Source organism: Schistocerca piceifrons, chromosome 5, assembly GCF_021461385.2.
Source record: "Schistocerca piceifrons isolate TAMUIC-IGC-003096 chromosome 5, iqSchPice1.1, whole genome shotgun sequence".
Taxonomy (NCBI): Eukaryota; Metazoa; Arthropoda; class Insecta; order Orthoptera; family Acrididae; genus Schistocerca; species Schistocerca piceifrons.
Genome location: NC_060142.1, coordinates 429,151,360 through 429,171,037, shown reverse-complemented (window position 1 = coordinate 429,171,037; position 19,678 = coordinate 429,151,360). Strand labels below are relative to the sequence as shown.

The 19,678-nt window shown below is 39.6% G+C and overlaps 1 protein-coding gene across 3 annotated transcripts in view; it reads right to left on the bottom strand.

Annotated features, from left to right (window-relative positions):
* LOC124798370 (3-hydroxy-3-methylglutaryl-coenzyme A reductase) overlaps nt 1-19,678 on the bottom strand; it is a 391,651-nt gene that overhangs the window by 1,999 nt on the left and 369,974 nt on the right. For all 3 annotated transcript variants that reach the window (XM_047261740.1, XM_047261741.1, XM_047261742.1), the window contains 6 exons: nt 11,103-11,344; nt 9,679-9,856; nt 9,349-9,455; nt 8,214-8,418; nt 5,126-5,300; nt 2,053-2,191 (listed from right to left, as the gene is read on the bottom strand). In XM_047261740.1, the coding sequence (XP_047117696.1) occupies nt 2,053-2,191; nt 5,126-5,300; nt 8,214-8,418; nt 9,349-9,455; nt 9,679-9,856; nt 11,103-11,344 (1,046 nt within the window). The remainder of the gene's footprint in view (nt 1-2,052; nt 2,192-5,125; nt 5,301-8,213; nt 8,419-9,348; nt 9,456-9,678; nt 9,857-11,102; nt 11,345-19,678) is intronic.

Genomic DNA, 19,678 nt, shown 5'->3' with positions numbered 1-19,678 from the left:
ATAATGTTTATTGCTCCCGGCAAAACTTTGTCTCACAACCTGTTAGAAAATCCAAAGCGATTCTGGTCGTATGTAAAGTATGCTAGTGGCAAGACACAATCAATGCCTTCTCTGCGCAATAGCGATGGAAAAACTATTAACAACAGTGCTGCCAAAGCACAATTACTAAACACAGCCTTCCAAAATTCCTTCACCAAAGAATATGAAGAAAATATTATAGAATATGAAACAAGAACAGCTGCCAACATGAGTAACTTAGAAATAGATATCCTCGGAGAAGTGAAGCAACTTAAATCACTTAATAAAAGGAAGTCTTCCGCTCCAGACTGTATACCAGTTAGGTTTCTTTCAGAGTATGCTGATGCAATAGCTCCATACTTAAGAATCATATACAGCTGCTCACTCAACGAAAGATCTGTACCCAAGACTGGAAAAGTTGCACAAGTCACACCAATATTTAAGAAATGCTATTTCAAATTGATTCCATATATTTTTAGATTTCCAGAAAGCTTGACACTGTAAACACAAGCAGCTTAAAATAAAATTGCATTATTGTCTCAGTATTGTGACTGGATTCGCGATTTCCTGTCACAGAAGTCAAGTTCATAGTAACTGACAGAGAGTTATCAAGTAAAACAGAAGTGATTTCTGGCATTCCCCAAGGTAGTGTTATAGGCCCTCTGCTGTTCCTTATCTATATAAATGATTTAGGAGACAATCTGAGCAGCCATTTTAGGTTGTTTGCAGACACTGGTGTTGTTAATCGCCTAGTAAAGTCATCAGAAGATAAAAACAAATTGCAAAACAATTTAGAAAAGATATCTGTACGGTGTGAAAATTGGCAATTGACCTTAATCAATGAAAAGCGGAGGTCATCCATATGAGTGCTGAAAGGAATCCATTAAACTTTACATGATAAAGAATCCGTTAAACTTTACACGATAAATCAGTCAAATCTAAAGGCCATAAACTGAACTAAATACCTAGGAAATACAATTACCAACAATTTACATTGGAAAGAACACACAGAAAATGTTGTGGGTAAGGCAAACAAAAGAATGTGTTTTACAGACAGAACACTTAGAAAATGTAACAGATCTACTAAAGAGACTGTCTACACTATGCTTGTCTGTCCTCTTTCAGAGTACTGCTTCTCGGTCTGTGATCCTTACCAGGTGGGATTCATGGAGCTGATCGAAAGTTCAAAAGTTATGTATTATTGCACAATAGGGGAGAGAGTGTCACTGACATGATATGGGATTTGGGGTGGACATCACTGAAACAAAACTGTGGCAGAATCTTCTCACAAAATTGCAGTCACTACCTTTCTCCTCCAAAAGCAAAAATATTTTCTCGGGAACCTACACAGGAAAAAATGGTCATCATAATAAAATAACAGAAATCAGAACTCGCACAGAAAGGTTTTGGTGTTCGTTTTATCAGTGTGCTGTTCAAGATTGGAATAATGAGAATTTTTGTGAAGGTGATGTGATGTGATGAACCCTCTGCCAGCCACTTATGTGTGACTTGCGGAGTATTGATGTAGATGTAGAAAAACAAAGATAACTTTTAATATAATCTCTTAATTGTAACTTAACATTTATAATTACTTTAATTTCACCACACGAAGGTAAAATTTTGCTTCTTTCTGAATATCAAGTAGCGTGCAGTTTTACCCATACCTCATAGCATTAGTTGCTGGTCTGTCTGGTAGCAACATCATTTAAAAATTTAACTGTTTTATTATTTTAGTACAAAGTTACTTTATCCTGTGTATCTCTCTTTTTATATAAGATGCAGAATAACTTGTTATATACATATGACTATCACTGGCTGTAGCTTCATTTATGAACTTCCTAAGAAAAGAATTTTAGGTTTTGAATGTTCGTGATACATTTTCTTCTATTTTTAAATGAACTCCATCTCTTCCTACAGAGTATAGCTGATTTGTATCCTCATGAATATTTCATGTTTCAATGACTTGTTTACAACTTTTTTTTTACAATTATTAAGAAGCCCAGGAACCAGAAACTTCCATTTGAGCTCAGTTACCTGTTATGCCTCAGGTGGGACCGTACCAGGTGCCCTGCAGCCAGAGCGGACATGAGAGAGAGTTCTCCAGCTAATACTGTGCCACACACTATCCTTGCCAACATTTTAGCATTTTCTCCTGGAGACTCCTCATTTGCACCTGTGCAACACAAACATACAAACACCATTACAAATCATAAAATAGAAGTGGAAGTCAAATTTTGATAACACAGCTCTACAAAATAAAATTTTTTTTTCGTTGCCAGGGAAGTTTGAACGAAAATGGGATATTGTTATGATACTCATTCCGAGTATATTTGTACTTTTCCCAAATTGGCTCTGGTTTTTGAGATATAGGTTATTTGTGGAAATGAGAGTTTCATGTGGATAATACCGACTGCAGGGTCCATATATGGTGTAATGTATTTGCTACCTGTTTTTTAATTAGTGATATTGTACTATCTTTATTAAACAATTGTGCTCAGGGGGTGCATCTGTGTGGTTGAGGATTACATCATGCAAACATCACACTGTCAGCATGTGTTCAGTCCTGTTGTGCGGTGCGTGTGTTGAAGATATTGAGGGTTGTGCAGATTTGAATTCGGCGGTACTCGACATTAATTTGTTGGCCGAGGTAATCCCCGCAACAGCCGATAGGTAGCGTTCAGTGTAAACAAGAAAAATGGCGATGGTCGAAAGTCACACACATGTGCAGTGCAGCTTCAAGGAGATAGAACCTTTTCATCGTGACGTAGCAAATAAGAGGTGAGTATTCATTTCACACAAAACAATTAATGATGTTTGTTGGATGTGATTGACATGCAGATACAAGGAAGTTCTGCATAATATGTAGTATTTGTGCAATTTTGTTTTAGGAAAACATGAGTTCTTCACGCCGTCTTTGCGTGAACCATCCAGATGAGTTCTGCTACGTTTGTGGTGAATACGTTCTTCAAAAGAACAGGAAGAATATCACTCCTTTTGTGAAGGAAGCGTATCTGGCATATTTCGGAATTAAACTTGGAGATCAAGACAAGGCGTGGGCACCCCATAAAGTTTGTAAATGCTGTGTGGAGTGCTTACGGCGGTGGACAAAACGAAAAAGGAAAAGCTTAAACTTCGGAGTGCCTATGGTATGGCGAGAGCAGAAGAACCATACAGATGATTGCTGTTTTTGCATTGTTAATGTGAAAGGTTTTAATAGGTTCAAAAAACGAAAGTGGGAATATCCCGATTTGGAGTCAGCAAGAAGACCGGTGGTGCACAGCAACGATGTTCCTGTACCAACCTTCACAACATTGCCCACGCTAACATCATCAGATGACGATGTGCACGGCGAGGAATGTACAAGTAGTGGTTCGGAATACGAAGGACGTGAGACACAACCCCAGCAGTTCGACCAGAAGGAGCTCAGTGACTTGATACGAGAACTCAATCTATCAAAGCAAGCATCAGAACTCTTAGCATCCAGGCTTAAGGGAAAGAACTGTCTTCATCCAAGTGTTATAATAACAGCTTACCGGACGAGAGAAGAAAACCTTCTTCCATACTTCAACCAAGAAGAGGTTATAGTGTATTGCAGCAATATACCTGGACTTTTACTTGAATTGGGGCTGCCGGAATATAGACCAGAGGACTGGCGTCTCTTCATAGACAGTTCCACTAGAAGTTTAAAATGTGTTCTCCTACACAATGGCAATCGTTACGCATCTATTCCAATTGCCCACTCAACAAAACTTTGTGAAGCATATGCTAACATCAAGATGGTTCTGCAGAAAATTCAGTATATGCAGCACCAGTGGTTGATTTGTGTTGATTTGAAAATGGTGAACTTCTTGCTTGGACAACAAAGTGGATACACAAAGCACCCATGTTTTATCTGCATGTGGGATAGTAGGGCAAAGCATGAACATTGTAAGCAGAAAACATGGCCTCCAAGGGAACATATGGCTGTTGGTAAAGCAAACATCATTAATGAACCTCTGGTTAGTAGGGACAAGATTGTTCTTCCACCATTACATATTAAGTTAGGACTAATGAGGCAATTCACCAAAGCTTTAGACAGAAATGGTAATTGCTTCACATACATCTGCAATACGTTCCCTGGACTCAGTAGTGAAAAACTTAAGGCAGGAATATTTGATGGTCCTCAAATTCGCAGGCTCATCAACGATACCAATTTTATAAGTGTCATGACTGTCACTGAAGCATCGGCCTGGAACAGTTTTGTCGCTGTTGTAAAATTTTTTTGGGCAATAATAAAGCTCCCAATTACGAGGAACTGGTCAAAACCATGCTCACTAACTTTCAAAACTTAGGAGCTAACATGAGCATAAAATTGCACTTCCTTCACAGCCACTTGGTTCGATTTCCTCGTAATCTAGATGATTTCAGTGAGGAACAAGGAGAGCGGTTCCATCAAGATTTGAAAGGAATAGAGGAAAGATATAAAGGAAGATGGGACAGGCATATGATGGCAGATTATTGCTGGAATCTGCAACGTGACTGTTCTGAAGAGACCTATAAAAGGAAAGCGTGCAGGAAGCGGTTCGTCACGGACGGAAAATGATATACTTATAGAGAAACTTTTCAGTTATGTTTTATACGTGGACAAATGCCTATCAGGTTTTCATAGAAGCTATTTATAAAGATTATTTTCGTTTTTCATTGTAGTTTGTAGCGCTCGAGTTCAGTATTAGCAATTTTTTCTAATTTTTTGAATAAATCATGCATTATCTCAAAAACTAGAGCCAAAATGCATAAATGGTTGCTATATTCGTCCTCAGCACCACTAACTCTTCCTAAAGCCACTCAAATATCCTTGGCAAGAAAATGAGTGTTGACCAGTGTAATTAAACTGGATCATATGTTGTGACTATACACATATGTCTCAAGTATTCATTATGAATGCATGCATCAAAGTCATACATATGAAACAATAGGCATCTGACACTACTTATAAGAAGTCAGAATAACACAAAATGCACAAAACTTTATTTCTAACAAATTTTGATTGTTTCTTTCTAAATAACACTTTATCCCTCTTCTAAACGATTACAGTTGTTATTGAGGACAGGAAATAATGTTAACTTACCTTTAACACCCAGCATGGAAAGGCAGGCACCCTGGGCAGGCAGAACTGTGCCACCCCCTACGGTTCCAATTTCAAGGGATGGCATCGTACATGATACATGAAGATCCTTGCCTCCCTCTCCCCATGGTTCCATTAATGTCATGCAGTTGCTGCTACTAACATTCTGTGCAGGGTCCTGCATTTATAGAAAACATGTAAACAAAAATTCATTGCAAATACGTAATTTTTGTTGTGTATTAACATATCTCTACAAACTTGTTTTCAATTGTGTGTCTCTGTATCCAGCTTTAGAGAAACACCTCAAAGTCAGAAATATATTTGCCAATTAAAAAGTATAAAACTCTGTAACACAAAATGGAAAATCTGGGATGGAACAACAGTATGAAAGGGGTTCAGTACTACTCACCACATTGAGTGGTGGGACAAGCAGATTGATAAAAGACTGCTACATATTATTTAGCTATCAGAATAATTCCACACACACACACACACACACACACACACACACACACACACACACACACACACACACACCATGGCAGCTACCGTCTCCATGTACTGACACCCAACTGCGACCGTGTGCAGGGTGAGAAGCAATGTCATCGGCAATGGGTAGCAGGTTACAGAAGAGGCACTGAGTGAGAAAGAGGAGGTATAGAAGAGAAGGGGAGGAGGGGCAATGGTAGTGGTACCTGTGACAGCATTCAGTAATGTAGTGGGGCAGGATAGTGAGCTGCTAGGTGAGCATCAGGAGGCTGTGCTGAGGGAGAGCATAAAGGGGGCGGGGGAAGAAAAGACTATGCAGGTACACTTGTGGAATGGAACACATGTACAGAGCTGGAGTGGTAGCTGTAAAAGGGATAGACGCAGATGGATGGGAGGGACTAGTGGAAGTTGAACTCAGTTGGGTTACGGGAACAAAGGATAAGGTAAGGGGTCCTAATATCATCCCTGCTCCTAATTTTGCCCCCTAGAGATTTCCAGTTTCCACAGTTGGCAGCAAAAGTTCAGCTGCGCATGGATGCATGACCTCAGTCGATTGTTTTGTTGAGAGAGTCTTTTGTGTGCAGTATATTTAGCTTCAGCGTACAAGGAAATTTAATTTTTTATGCTGAAGTGAGTTAGTGCAGCAGTCAAATTAACAGCCTCTATTGCAAGTATGAGGAAATTTGTGTTCAAATAATCGGTTATATTTCTGTTGTATGTTGTAGTTTCTGGTGTGTAGTCGCTGTGGTTAATGGTATGGCCTATGCTGTGGTAGCAGCCATTATAATAAATCTAGAGATGTTCCCCTCTGTACTTCTGTTCTTGCAGTGTTAACCTTTACGTCAAACACTGGATTTAATATGTCTTACAAATTTAATTATCCTTACCTGCAAGTGGAGGATAAACTCTGGAAAAAAAATTAAGGACAGTCCTCCCCTGCACAATGGAAAGAAGCTGGTGTTGGTGGATCCAGATGACATTAGCTGTGGGCTTCAGTGGTCCCGTCCTCCTCCTCCCCGTTCCCTACCCTGCTTCCACTCCACCCCTGCACACTCCTCACAATGCATCTAGCAGCCCACTAGCCTGACCCCGCCATGTCCTCACACACTCGCAAAGGCAGCACTATTATCTTCCTCCACTCCTACTCCACTATCCCTCTTGCTTCCTGCCCCACTTCCTCTTCCTCTTCTGTGCCCCCACTACCCACTCCATCAGAGATAGCTCCTCATCTCAAACTTAGTTGCGGTGAAGGCCTCAGCATCCACATACAACTCTCTCTCTCTCTCTCTCTCTCTCTCTCTCTCTCTCTCTCTCTCTCTCTCTGTGTGTGTGTGTGTGTGTGTGTGTGTGTGTGTGTGTGTGTGTGTGTGTGTGTGCGGGGGAGAGGGGGGGGGGGGGCATGCTGCCTATGTCTGTGTCTTATGAAGGAGAGATAAATAATATCTAGCAGTCTTTTATTAGTGCCGGCCGCGGTGGTCTCGCGGTTCTAGGCGCGCAGTCCGGAACCGCGCAACTGCTACGGTCGCAGGTTCGAATCCTGCCTCGGGCATGGATGTGTGTGATGTCCTTAGGGTAGTTAGGGTTAAGTAGTTCTAAGTTCTAGGGGACTGATGACCACAGCTGTTAAGTCCCATAGTGCTCAGAGCCATTTGAACCATCTTTTATTAGTGAGCCTGTAAGCCAGTCAATGCCTCCTCTTAGTGATGAGCAGCAATCTACTCCTCTTCACATGATAGAAATTCAGTAAAAAGTAGACATGAGAATTACAACTAAGAAAACCTGAAAAATTGAAAACCACTTTCTATTGACTAGACAGTCAGCCAATTCCTCTTTCCTCTCTGAAGAAGTTTCAAATTACACGTGTTATTTCTATTTTTATGTTTCTATCAGCTGCAAATGGAGTTGAGCCTCTTGAATGTAAGTATTGGCCGATTCAGTTGTCTCTTTCTGAATTTAGCAAGCCTGTATTGAATTTTCCTCTTTTTGCCCTTATAAAATGAGAAAAATGGTTTACTACCACTTCTTGCTATTGAACCGGAAAACTGATTAGCCCAATGTCTAAATAGTATTCTGCAACTGGCTTATTATTTCAAGTGGCCATATGATTCAACAAATGCCTTTTTAAGGTAAGGGGACTGAAAAAGATTGAGTTTCCTAACTTCAGTCTCAGGAAGCAAGAATATTACCTCTCTTATTAAGATTACATGAGATATACAAGTAAATGGAATTTCTTTTTCCCCTCAGCTTTTTAATTTTCTCTAAAAGCTGAAATAATGGATCCAAGTATGAAACAGCAATGAAAATATTTACAATAAAAAATAGGATACGTCAAAAGGAAAAGAAGCAATAATAATGAAGTGATGCAAGGAAACCATGTGTTAGCACAAAGAGAGTTTAATAATTAGTCCAAATCATGAAGAAAATAAAATAATATTAAAGCCAAGTACTGTAAAGAAATATAGTGAGAAGGGCATTGTTAACATCACTTTTGCCCAACATTGTAGAGCCTTAAGCCTCATTTGCTTTCTAATTCTAACATTATCAGTAGTCAACCATACACCACTGTACTGCTCCAGTGGTCACATAAAAATCTTGTACTAACCTGGCCTGTTGCTATAAAGATGGCAGTTACTATATTTGCTGCATGTGCATTAAATCCACCAACACTTCCAGCCACAGCAGAGCCAATCATATTCTTACTAACATTTACATCAACAAGAGCTTGCACAGTTGTTTTAAGTACTTTTGACACTACTTCTCCAGGAACAACAGCTTCACAGACTACAGACTTTCCTCGGCCTTCAATCCTGGAACAATTTATTTCAGCACTATTGTACTTTGATGATGGGCACAAACAATATAAAAAACTGAGGATATGCAAGCATTTATTTACAAATGAATGATGGACACCACAGAGAAATACTTAACAATCATACAACACCACTTCCTAATTTCTGTATATACTATCTCAAACCCTTTATATGATGTATCTAAAAACAAAGATGATATCAATATAATGGAAGGAAACATTCCACGTGGGAAAAATTATATATAAAAACAAAGATGAGGTGACTTACCGAACAAAAGCGCTGGCAGGTCGATAGACACACAAACATACACACAAAATTCAAGCTTTCGCAACAAACTGTTGCCTCATCAGGAAAGAGGGAAGGAGAGGGGAAGACGAAAGGAAGTGGGTTTTAAGGGAGAGGGTAAGGAGTCATTCCAATCCCGGGAGCGGAAAGACTTATCTTAGGGGGAAAAAAGGACAGGTATACACTCACACACACACACATATCCATCAACACATATACAGACACAAGCAGACATATTTAAAGACCTGATGAGGCAACAGTTTGTTGCGAAAGCTTGAATTTTGTGTGTATGTTTGTGTTTGATTGTGTGTCTATCGACCTGCCAGTGCTTTAGTTTGGTAAGTCACATCATCTTTGTTTTTAGATATATTTTTCCCACGTGGAATGTTTCCCTCTATTATATTAATACCTTTATATGATGTAGTGAATATAAATGTTCATCAAGAGAGAGATTTAAATATGAACAAATTAAACTTTATTTGCAACTAAATTAATCATCCAGCATTATTTTCAGAACAACATGAAGCTTTAGGGAGCCACTTAATTTGGGTGAGGTATGTTTATCCACACACACACACACACACACACACACACACACACACACACACACAAACAAACTTTCAAGAACAAAAATTGACCTACCAGTTGACAGCTGCCGGTTTCTTGTCAGTGCAGAAATTTCCACTGAGACTAAGTAGTTCCATATCTGGGAATGTTTTTTGAACATAGCCCAAAGCAACTTCAGTGCCCTGTAATAGTAAATCATGTCCTGTAAATTTCCCAAAATTTGTCCTCTAGAGTTTAATGTTCAATAAGATTAATATTAACAATTTTTGAGAAAATAGTTATTTCATACACCATGTTAATCACTGGAGAGGTTAGGTCCAGTAATGATACTTCTTTCAAACATACAGTTCCTAATTTGAAGTGAATACAGCAATTCAACAATGAACTGAAAAAGCTTGTTCTCACCTTAGACAACATGTTCATGCCCATGGCATCACCTGTGGTAGCCACAAATCTCACAAACAAATGCCTGCCAGCAATGCGCACATGCAACTTAATTAGACGTGCAAATCGACTGGTGCCATCAAAGCTAGTTTTGATGCCCTCAAAGTTTTCTGGTGTTTGCATCCATACCATAGCCTCACTGTGAAATATGAAATAATAGGAATATCATCAAACACTCTGACATAAAAATAGCTTCAATTGAAACAAAGCATCTGAATCAGATAATTTTTTAAGAACTGCTGCAGTTAAACATCAATGAAATTACAGTGAACAGCAGAAAAAATTCCTTTAAGCTGTGATGATTCACATTGACTTCAAGCCTACCGCATTTTATTTTACCACCATTAGGTACCCTTTTCTAACTACTCAATATTTTCTATCTACATACAAGTACCCACTTTATCTTTTATAATTTTGGTCATATTATTGATTCAGAATTTTTTCATCTGAAGCAATCACATACATTTCTTTACATTTATGTAATTACCCCTGCTTGAGAAACTTCAATGTATTAATACATGTACTTTATTTCCATGAGGCATCAAAACACCCATCCAAATAATGAGTGAAAGTACGCCCTATAAACACAATTAAAATGCTATGTAGAGCTGGTCAGAAGTAAAGTGTAGTCATTACAATGAAAGAAATTCATCTCAGTAATTTTAGAAAAATCAATGAAAGTTCTGATTCCTTACAATTAACCTTTATTTTGTGGAGCAGCTTTAAGCTTCAAACTTTTAATTTGAAGTCTTCATGATGTAGAATCTATGTGGGAAAAATTAAAACATGTAAAAAATATACACTCACGCTGACTTTGCATGTTAATAATTAGTAGTTAAATGTATGTGCCCTGTAGGGTTTCACCAAATAAAAGTCATTGATTTAAGGATAACATGGCATTAAACTTTGGGAATCAGTGCTGCAAAGGAACTAGAGGAATGGGTTGACTGAAGACATTCATTTCTAACATACAAACATGTCACCATTAATAAGCATTTCTCTGGTTCTTAGTGACGCAGAGAAAAATATATGATTAAAGCACACTCTTCCTATCTCCCTGGCACATTGAATGATTCATCTTTTTGAAGCTCGAAAGTGCAGACCATGCTTTTACTGATCTCATACACCATCAGAAAATAAAGTGTGCACTGATGTAAGATGGGACTGAGACTATTATTATCAACTGTAAAAATATATTTAGAATGGAAATTTAGAAAAAATATACTTAGAAGAAAGAGGTTAATAGGAATTTCAGTTGCATACTTCTTGCACACAACACAAAAGTACTACAAGTTACTCTTTATTTCAATATGCCTCTTTCTTATTTCCAACAAATTAAAGTCACACAAAGTTTTAACTTCAAATAAAAAAATCTTTCACTATACCTGGCTCTTGCTGCAGATGGGAAACGAACAACTGGCCCTCGCGTCATACCATCAGCAACAACACGGGATGTGACACCACAGGAAAGTAATGCACGGCAGCCACGATTAGTGCTAGCCACCAAGCATCCCTCTGTTGTAGCCATGGGAATATGCACTTGTTGACCATCCAATAACAGAGGACCAGCAATACCTACTGGTACTGGCAGATAGCCAACAACATTTTCACAGCATGCACCAAGCACCTGTAGACAATTGCTCTGTTATAAGCTCCAGCTTCATTAATCTAATTCCTGTATTAATATGTGTGACTCAAGCGCCTTGACTAGTTATTGTCAGTCATGTGGAACAGTGACAAATACACAGCTCGACTCACATTTTCAACAATAGATACGTTATTATGTGATGAGCAATGATGAAAAATTTTTGAAATCATAACTGGAACAAAAATGATCTTGCATCATAAATTAACATAAAACAATCAGTCTAGATTGCAAATGGTGTCTATTTTTCTGGGAACTAGTTTCTGTCACCAACAGACCACCTTCAGACCAGTAGGTATCTATGAAACTGATAAAGTAGGACACGAATAATATAGCTATTCGCCTTACATATTTAAATAAGCCTTATGATCATAAAACAAAAATACATCATGTATAAACCCACTGGTGATGCATGGAATCAATGCGTGACGCCATTGTACCTGCTAAGAGGCACTTGTCATTAACTGCTGGCTAGCATATGGATGCTCCATCCATCAATCTGCAAGTGATAAGTTGATAACCAACAACATTAAGACACAACATAGAGTGAGCATAATTATTCAAACTTCATATAGTCTGTGTGTAAGATTACAACATTAGTTATGACAGACAAAAACATTTAAAATATATTTTAAATACTTGAAAAAGACATTAAATATTAAATAAATAATAAGTAAAGGTTAAAGCCTGATGAACTGCCCTCTGTGCACAAGAGATAAAACTATTTGACTACGCATATCTGGCCAAAAATTATGGCAAAGGCAATGCAGACATTGGCACAAAGATGTCAAAAGCAGAACATCATCAGTTATCTAGGTAATGGACACTTGCTAGTGTCACTGCTCCTGCAATATTAAATGAAATGTGTTTTGCTGTATGCTTGTTATTTTGTTGTTCAACATTTGTATTTGCATAAGTACACTGAAATCCTTACAAATAAAGATTATTAATAGAGAACTTTTGAAAGACAGTGATAAAATTTTAAAAAACATGTTTCGGAAAGAACAGAATTAGCATCAGTCAAAAAAGAAGTTCCTTGAGATATAGATAATAATTTATGTACATTAGTCGCTGACAATATTTTACAAGTATTATGTTTTAAAAAGTTCTGAATTACTAATCTAACAATGGAAAATACAGGATGGAATGTAACAATATTATGAGAAGAAAAGTTGCTACTCACCATATAGCGGAGATGCTGAGTCACGGATGTTGTTGTTGTTGTGGTCTTCAGTCCTGAGACTGGTTTGATGCAGCTCTCCATGCTACTCTATCCTGTGCAAGCTTTTTCATCTCCCAGTACCTACTGCAACCTACATCCTTCTGAATCTGCTTAATGTATTCATCTCTTGGTCTCCCTCTACGATTTTTACCCTCCACGCTGCCCTCCAATGCTAAATTTGTGATCCCTTGATGCCTCAGAACATGTCCTACCAACCGGTCCCTTCTTCTCGTCAAGTTGTGCCACAAACTCCTCTTCTCCCCAATTCTATTCAATACCTCCTCATTAGTTATGTGATCTACCCATCTAATCTTCAGCATTCTTCTGTAGCACCACATTTCGAAAGCTTCTATTCTCTTCTTGTCCAAACTATTTATCGTCCATGTTTCACTTCCATACATGGCTACACTCCGTACAAATACTTTCAGAAATGACTTCCTGACACTTAAATCTATTCTCGATGTTAACAAATTTCTCTTCTTCAGAAACGCTTTCCTTGCCATTGCCAGTCTACATTTTATATCCTCTCTACTTCGACCATCATCAGTTATTTTGCTCCCCAAATAGCAAAACTCCTTTACTACTTTAAGTGTCTCATTTCCTAATCTAATTCCCTCAGCACCACCCGACTTAATTAGACTACATTCCATTATCCTCGTTTTGCTATTGTTGATGTTCATCTTATATCCTCCTTTCAAAACACTGTCCATTCCATTTGTCATATCCTAGCCAGTAATGCCACCCGAGCCCGCTGCCAAAAGGTTGGCAGCATCAAAGTCCGGACGCCGTCCGCATAAGCAGCGCCAGCGAGACAGGAAATCGCCGCAAGTCTGCGCGCGCCACCGCTGGCTTCTGGGTTCTTAAGCGCTGGAGTCGCGAGCGCTAGGACAGTTCTGTATTCGCCGCTCAGTTGTATACTCGCCACCGAATTGTGTACTTGCTAGTCAGTTGTGTGTTCATCGCAGCAGAGTTGTTGTTTGTCGTCAGCCGACGCTGACCTAGCCGCTCCGACTCGAACTAGACAGATCTCTGTAGACACGGAGTTCACTATTGTGTTTCTGTATCTTCGTCAATAAAGATAAGTACCGACTTTTATTTAATCAGAGTGTTTGGGTTTTCATCTTTCTGTTCACTGTTCCAGCGGACCGGTCGGCCCGCTATTAAAAGTGTGGCGGTGACTTCGTAAGCCGTTTCTACCGCGAATTGTTTGTCGCTACGAACACCGCCACAAAACCATTCAACTGCTCCTCCAAGTCCTTTGCTGTCTCTGAGAGAATTACAATGTCATCGGCGAACCTCAAAGTTTTTATTTCTTCTCCATTAATTTTAATACCTACTCCGAATTTCTCTTTTGTTTCCTTTACTGCTTGCTCAATATACAGATTGAACAACTTCGGGGAGAGGCTACAACCCTGTCTTACTCCCTTCCCAACCACTGCTTCCCTTCCGTGCCCCTCGACTCTTTTAACTGCCATCTGGTTTCTGTACAAATTGTAAATAGCCTTTCGCTCCCTGTATTTTACCCCTGCCACCTTTAGAATTTGAAAGAGAGTATTCCAGTCAACATTGTCAAAAGCTTTCTCTAAGTCCACAAATGCTAGAAACGTAGGTTTGCCTTTCCTTAATCTATTTTCTAAGATAAGTCTTAGAGTCAGTACTGCCTCACGTGTTCCAGTGTTTCTACGGATTCCAAACTGATCTTCCCCGAGGTTGGCTTCTACTAGTTTTTCCATTCGTCTGTAAAGAATTCGTGTTAGTATTTTGCAGCTGTGACTTATTAAACTGATAGTTCGGTAATTTTCACATCTGTCAACACCTGCTTTCTTTGGGATTGGAATTATTATATTCTTCTTGAAGTCTGAGGGTATTTCGCCTGTTTCATACATCTTGCTCACCAGATGGTAGAGTTTTGTCAGGACTGGCTCTCCCAAGGCCGTCAGTAGTTCCAATGGAATGTTGTCTACTCCGGAGGCCTTGTTTCGACTCAGGTCTTTCAGTGCTCTGTCAAACTCTTCACGCAGTATCATATCTCCCATTTCATCTTCATCTGCATCCTCTTCCATTTCCATAATATTGTCCTCAAGTACATCGCCCTTGTATAGACCCTCTATATACTCCTTCCCCCTTTCTGCTTTCCCTTCTTTGCTTAGAACTGGGTTTCCATCTGAGCTCTTGATATTCATACAAGTCGTTCTCTTATCTCCAAAGGTCTCTTTAATTTTCCTGTAGGCAGTATCTATCTTACCCCTAGTGAGATAGGCCTCTACATCCTTACATTTGTCCTCTAGCCATCCCTGCTTAGCCATTTTGCACTTCCTGTCGATCTCATTTTTGAGAGGTTCGTATTCCTTTTTGCCTGCTTCATTTACTGCATTTTTATAATTTCTCCTTTCATCAATTAAATTCAATATTTCTTCTGTTACTGAAGGATTTCTACTAGCCCTCGTCTTTTTACCTACTTGATCCTCAGCTGCCTTCACACTTCATCCCTCAAAGCTACGCATTCTTCTTCTACTGTATTTCTTTCCCCCATTCCTGTCAATTGTTCCCTTATGCTCTCCCTGAAACTCTGTACAACCTCTGGTTCTTTCAGTTTATCCAGGTCCCATCTCCTTAAATTCCCACCTTTTTGCAGTTTCTTCAGTTTTAATCTACAGGTCATAACCAATAGATTGTGGTCAGAGTCCACATCTGCCCCTGGAAATGTCTTACAGTTTAAAACCTGGTTCCTAAATCTCTGTCGTACCATTATATAATCTATCTGATACCTTTTAGTATCTCCAGGGTTCTTCCATGTATACAACCTTCTTTCATGATTCTTAAACCAAGTGTTAGCTATGATTATGTTGTGCTCTGTGCAAAATTCTACCAGGTGGCTTCCTCTTTCATTTCTTAGCCCCAATCCATATTCACCTACTACCATATTTACTCGAATCTAAGCCGCACTTTTTTTCCGGTTTTTGTAATCCAAAAAACTGCCTGCGGCTTAGAATCCAGTGCAAAGCAAGCGGGAGTTCTGAAAAATGTTGGTGGGTGCCGCCACAACTAACTTCTGCCGTCGAATATATGTAGCGCCACACAGGCATGCTTTGTAGGCACAAAGATAAATACTGGCACCAAAATCTCTGCGTCAGTAAATAAATTAAAAAAAAAAAAAAAAAAAGTGGGAGACGAGCCTTTTTCCTCTGCCCAGAGTTTCAACCACTGCATTTTGGTACATTATCCAACGAAGTAAATACAAATTCTGTATTGTTGATCTTCGAATGTAGCAGCACTTCAATGTACTACGAAAATCCGACTGGCAAGACTGTTTGGGATGTTTGTCAATATGGCCAACTCTAAGTTCTGAATTTTTTCCTACCTGTGAGAAGAGATGGTTGCTAATAGGAGCTTTTATGAATTGTGAATCACATGTAGTATTCTCTTCGCCATAAGATTAATACGAATATAAACATTTTGCCATGTATTGTTTCGTGTTTGCTACTATCTCATTTAAATCCTGTCTGCCTAATAAACTACGAAACTAGAGTGAGACAACAGCAGACGCGGAAGAATATACATATCATGTCATGTTTATATTCGTATTATTCTTATGCCTGATAGTGATACAGTCAGAAATGAAGCACGGCAACTGACTAGATTTTTAAATCTAAGATGACTCTAATTTCTGTGCAGAATGTAATGAACTAAAGAGGCGCCTGCAAAGATTTTCAAATGGAGAAAAATTTTCGCTAAAATTTCGTTCAGAACATCATCTATCATACGCAGTCTATTATTTGGTTCTTGTTGATCATTATCAAAGAAAGAAGTAGTGTAAGTAACAACAAATGTTTCGCTAATGAGACGACTCCTCTCTATTTTTTATTTGTAAGCGGCGGTAGCACGCACAAAAGCAAGCCACGCCGCGAGCGGCGACAGGCCGTAAACACGCACTATCAGAATGCGACAAACAATGCATGACACAGTACAGTAATGCATTTTGAGCTTAGAGTGACGTAAACACCTATAACAAAGAGAACGGCACTTATCAGACCAAAGAAAAATAAGCAATCAATTCATACCAGACGAAGCACGTGAAAAAGGAAGGATATCCGTATAAACACGGACGGAGCGCGTGACGCGTAGCAATGGCTAACTGGTAAACCGTAACTGCTAAGCTTACGACTCGAACCAAACTACTGCAGCTGTATCGTCATCCATTCCACCTAAATTGTGTCTCATATTACAACTAGGCGAACTTTGTTTCAATTTGGAGGTGCAACCTAAAACTTTTCTCTCCCCTTGAATTTCGAGTCTCAAATTTCAGGTGCGGCTTAGATTCGGGAAAAATTTTTTTCCTTGATTTCGAGTCTCATTTTTCAGGTGCGGCTTAGATTCGAGTGCAGCTTAGATTCGAGTAAATACGGTTTCCTTCTCTCCCTTTTCCTACTCTCGAATTCCAGTCACCCATGATTATTAAATTTTCGTCTCCCTTCACAATCTGAATAATTTCTTTTATTTCATCATACATTTCTTCAATTTCTTCGTCATCTGCAGAGCTAGTTGGCATATAAACTTGTACTACTGTAGTAGGTGTGGGCTTTGTATCTATCTTGGCCACAATAATGCGTTCACTATGCTGTTTGTAGTAGCTTACCTGCATTCCTATTTTCCTATTCATTATTAAACCTACTCCTGCATTACCCCTATTTGATTTTGTGTTTATAACCCTGTAGTCACCTGACCAGAAGTCTTGTTCCTCCTGCCACCGAACTTCACTAATTCCCACTATATCTAACTTCAACCTATCCATTTCTCTTTTTAAATTTTCTAACCTACCTGCCCGATTAAGGGATCTGACATTCCACGCTCCGATCCGTAGAACGCCGGTTTTCTTTCTCCTGATAACGACATCCTCTTGAGCAGTCCCCGCCCGGAGATCTGAATGGGGGACTATTTTACCTCCGGAATATTTTACCCAAGACGACGCCATCATCATTTAATCATACAGTAAAGCTGCATGCCCTCGGGAAAAATTACGGCTGTAGTTTCCCCTTGCTTTCAGCTGTTTGCAGTACCAGCACAGCAAGGCCGTTTTGGTTATTGTTACAAGGCCAGATCAGTCAATCATCCAGACTGTTGCCCTTGCAACTACTGAAAAGGCTGCTGCCCTTCTTCAGGAACCACACGTTTGTCTGGCCTCTCAACAGATACCCCTCCGTTGTGGTTGCACCTACGGTACGGCTATCTGTATCGCTGAGGCACGAAAGCCTCCCCACCAACGGCAAGGTCCATGGTTCATTGGGGGGGAATAGGCACGACAAAAAGATTTTCACACTTAAAGCTTTCAGCCAGTGGCCTTTGTCAACAAACTCTCTCTCTCTCTCTCTCTCTCTCTCTCTCTCTCTCTCTCTCTCTCACACACACACACACACACACACACACACACACACACACACACACACACACACACACACACACACACAAAAAACTGCAGTCTCAGGCAACTGAAACCACACTGCCAGCAGCAGCACCAGTGCATGATGGGAGTGGCGACTGTGTCGGGGAAAGGGAGAGGGAGGCATAGTATGCTGGGGATGGCGGACAGTGAAGTGTTGGGTGGCGGCCACAGGAGAGGTGGGGAGAGAGGGGAGGGGGATTAGGGAAAAACAGAGACATAGAGAGAAATAAATAAAAATAACACCCACCAATACCAGCTTTTCTGAATTGCGCAGGTCGGAACTTTCCCTGCAAACACATCCTACGTTCCCGTAACCCTCCTGGCCCCAACCTTCATTCGTCACTGTCCTCACCCATCCAGCCTCTTCCCTGCTCCCATTCCAGTACTACAAAGACTTCATTCCACCACCACACCCCATTTTTTATACTTTTTTTATTTATTTCTCTCTATGTCTCTCCTTTTCCCTACTCCCCCTCCCCCCCACCCCCCCTCCTAACGTCTCCCATGTCCACCACCCAACCTGCAGCACTTCAATGTCCGTCATCCCCACCATACTATCCCTCCCCCTCCCCACCCCAGCCTCCTCCTTTCCCCCATCATGCACTGACACTGCTGCTTGCAGTGTGGTTTCAGTTGCCTGAGACTGCAGTCGCATTCACATTTGTGTGTGTGTGTGTGTCTGTTTTGTTGACAAAGGCCACTGGCCGAAAGCTTTAAGTGTGGAGATCTTTTTGTTGTGCCTATCTGCGACTGAGCATCTTCATTATATGGTGAGTAGCAACTTTCCTTCTCGTAATACTGAATTACAAATCTTTATTTGTAAATATTTCAATGTTCTTGTGTGCATATAAATGTTTTACAACAAAACAATGGGCATGCAGCTGAACACTCTTCATTTACTTCATTTACTGGTTGCCAGCAGACGCACATTATTGCTAAAGCAGCAGCCCTAGCGTGCATGCATTCCCTTGGTAACCGATGACATCCTGCTCTACACATATCTACATTGATGTCAGCACTGCCTGCACCATAATCTCTAGCAAGATATGAATGACCTAATCATTTCATCTATTGCACACAGAGTACAGTTCATCGTGTTCTGGCCTTTACTTATGGCTTCTTTAATATTTAATCTATTTTCAAGTATTTAAAATATATTTTAAATGTATTGGGAATTGTAACTAATGTTGTAATCTTACACATATACTGTATGAAGTTTTAATAATTATACATGCGCTATTTTGTGTGTCTTAATGTTATTGGTTGTTCACAACTCATCATGCAGGCATCGATGGGTAGAGCTCTCTCTTTATAATCTGTAACATCCCTATACTAGCCAGCAGTTGAAAACAGATGCCTCTTAGCAAAGTACTACAACCCCACCTGTTGACTCCATGTGTCAAAAATGTGTAATATACACACATTTTTATTTTGTAGCCTTGTTGCTTATTTATTGTTACATGGCATGAGTAGCTGTATTATTCTTGTCTGACTTTATTAATTTCAGAAGTATCTACCGGTCTGAAGATGGTCTGCCTGTGACTGAAACCAGTCACCAGAAAAATAAGCATCATTTGCAATCTAGACTGATTATTTTTTATTAAAATCACAATTATTATTTACTAAATCATACAGTCTCCCAGCCAATAATTTC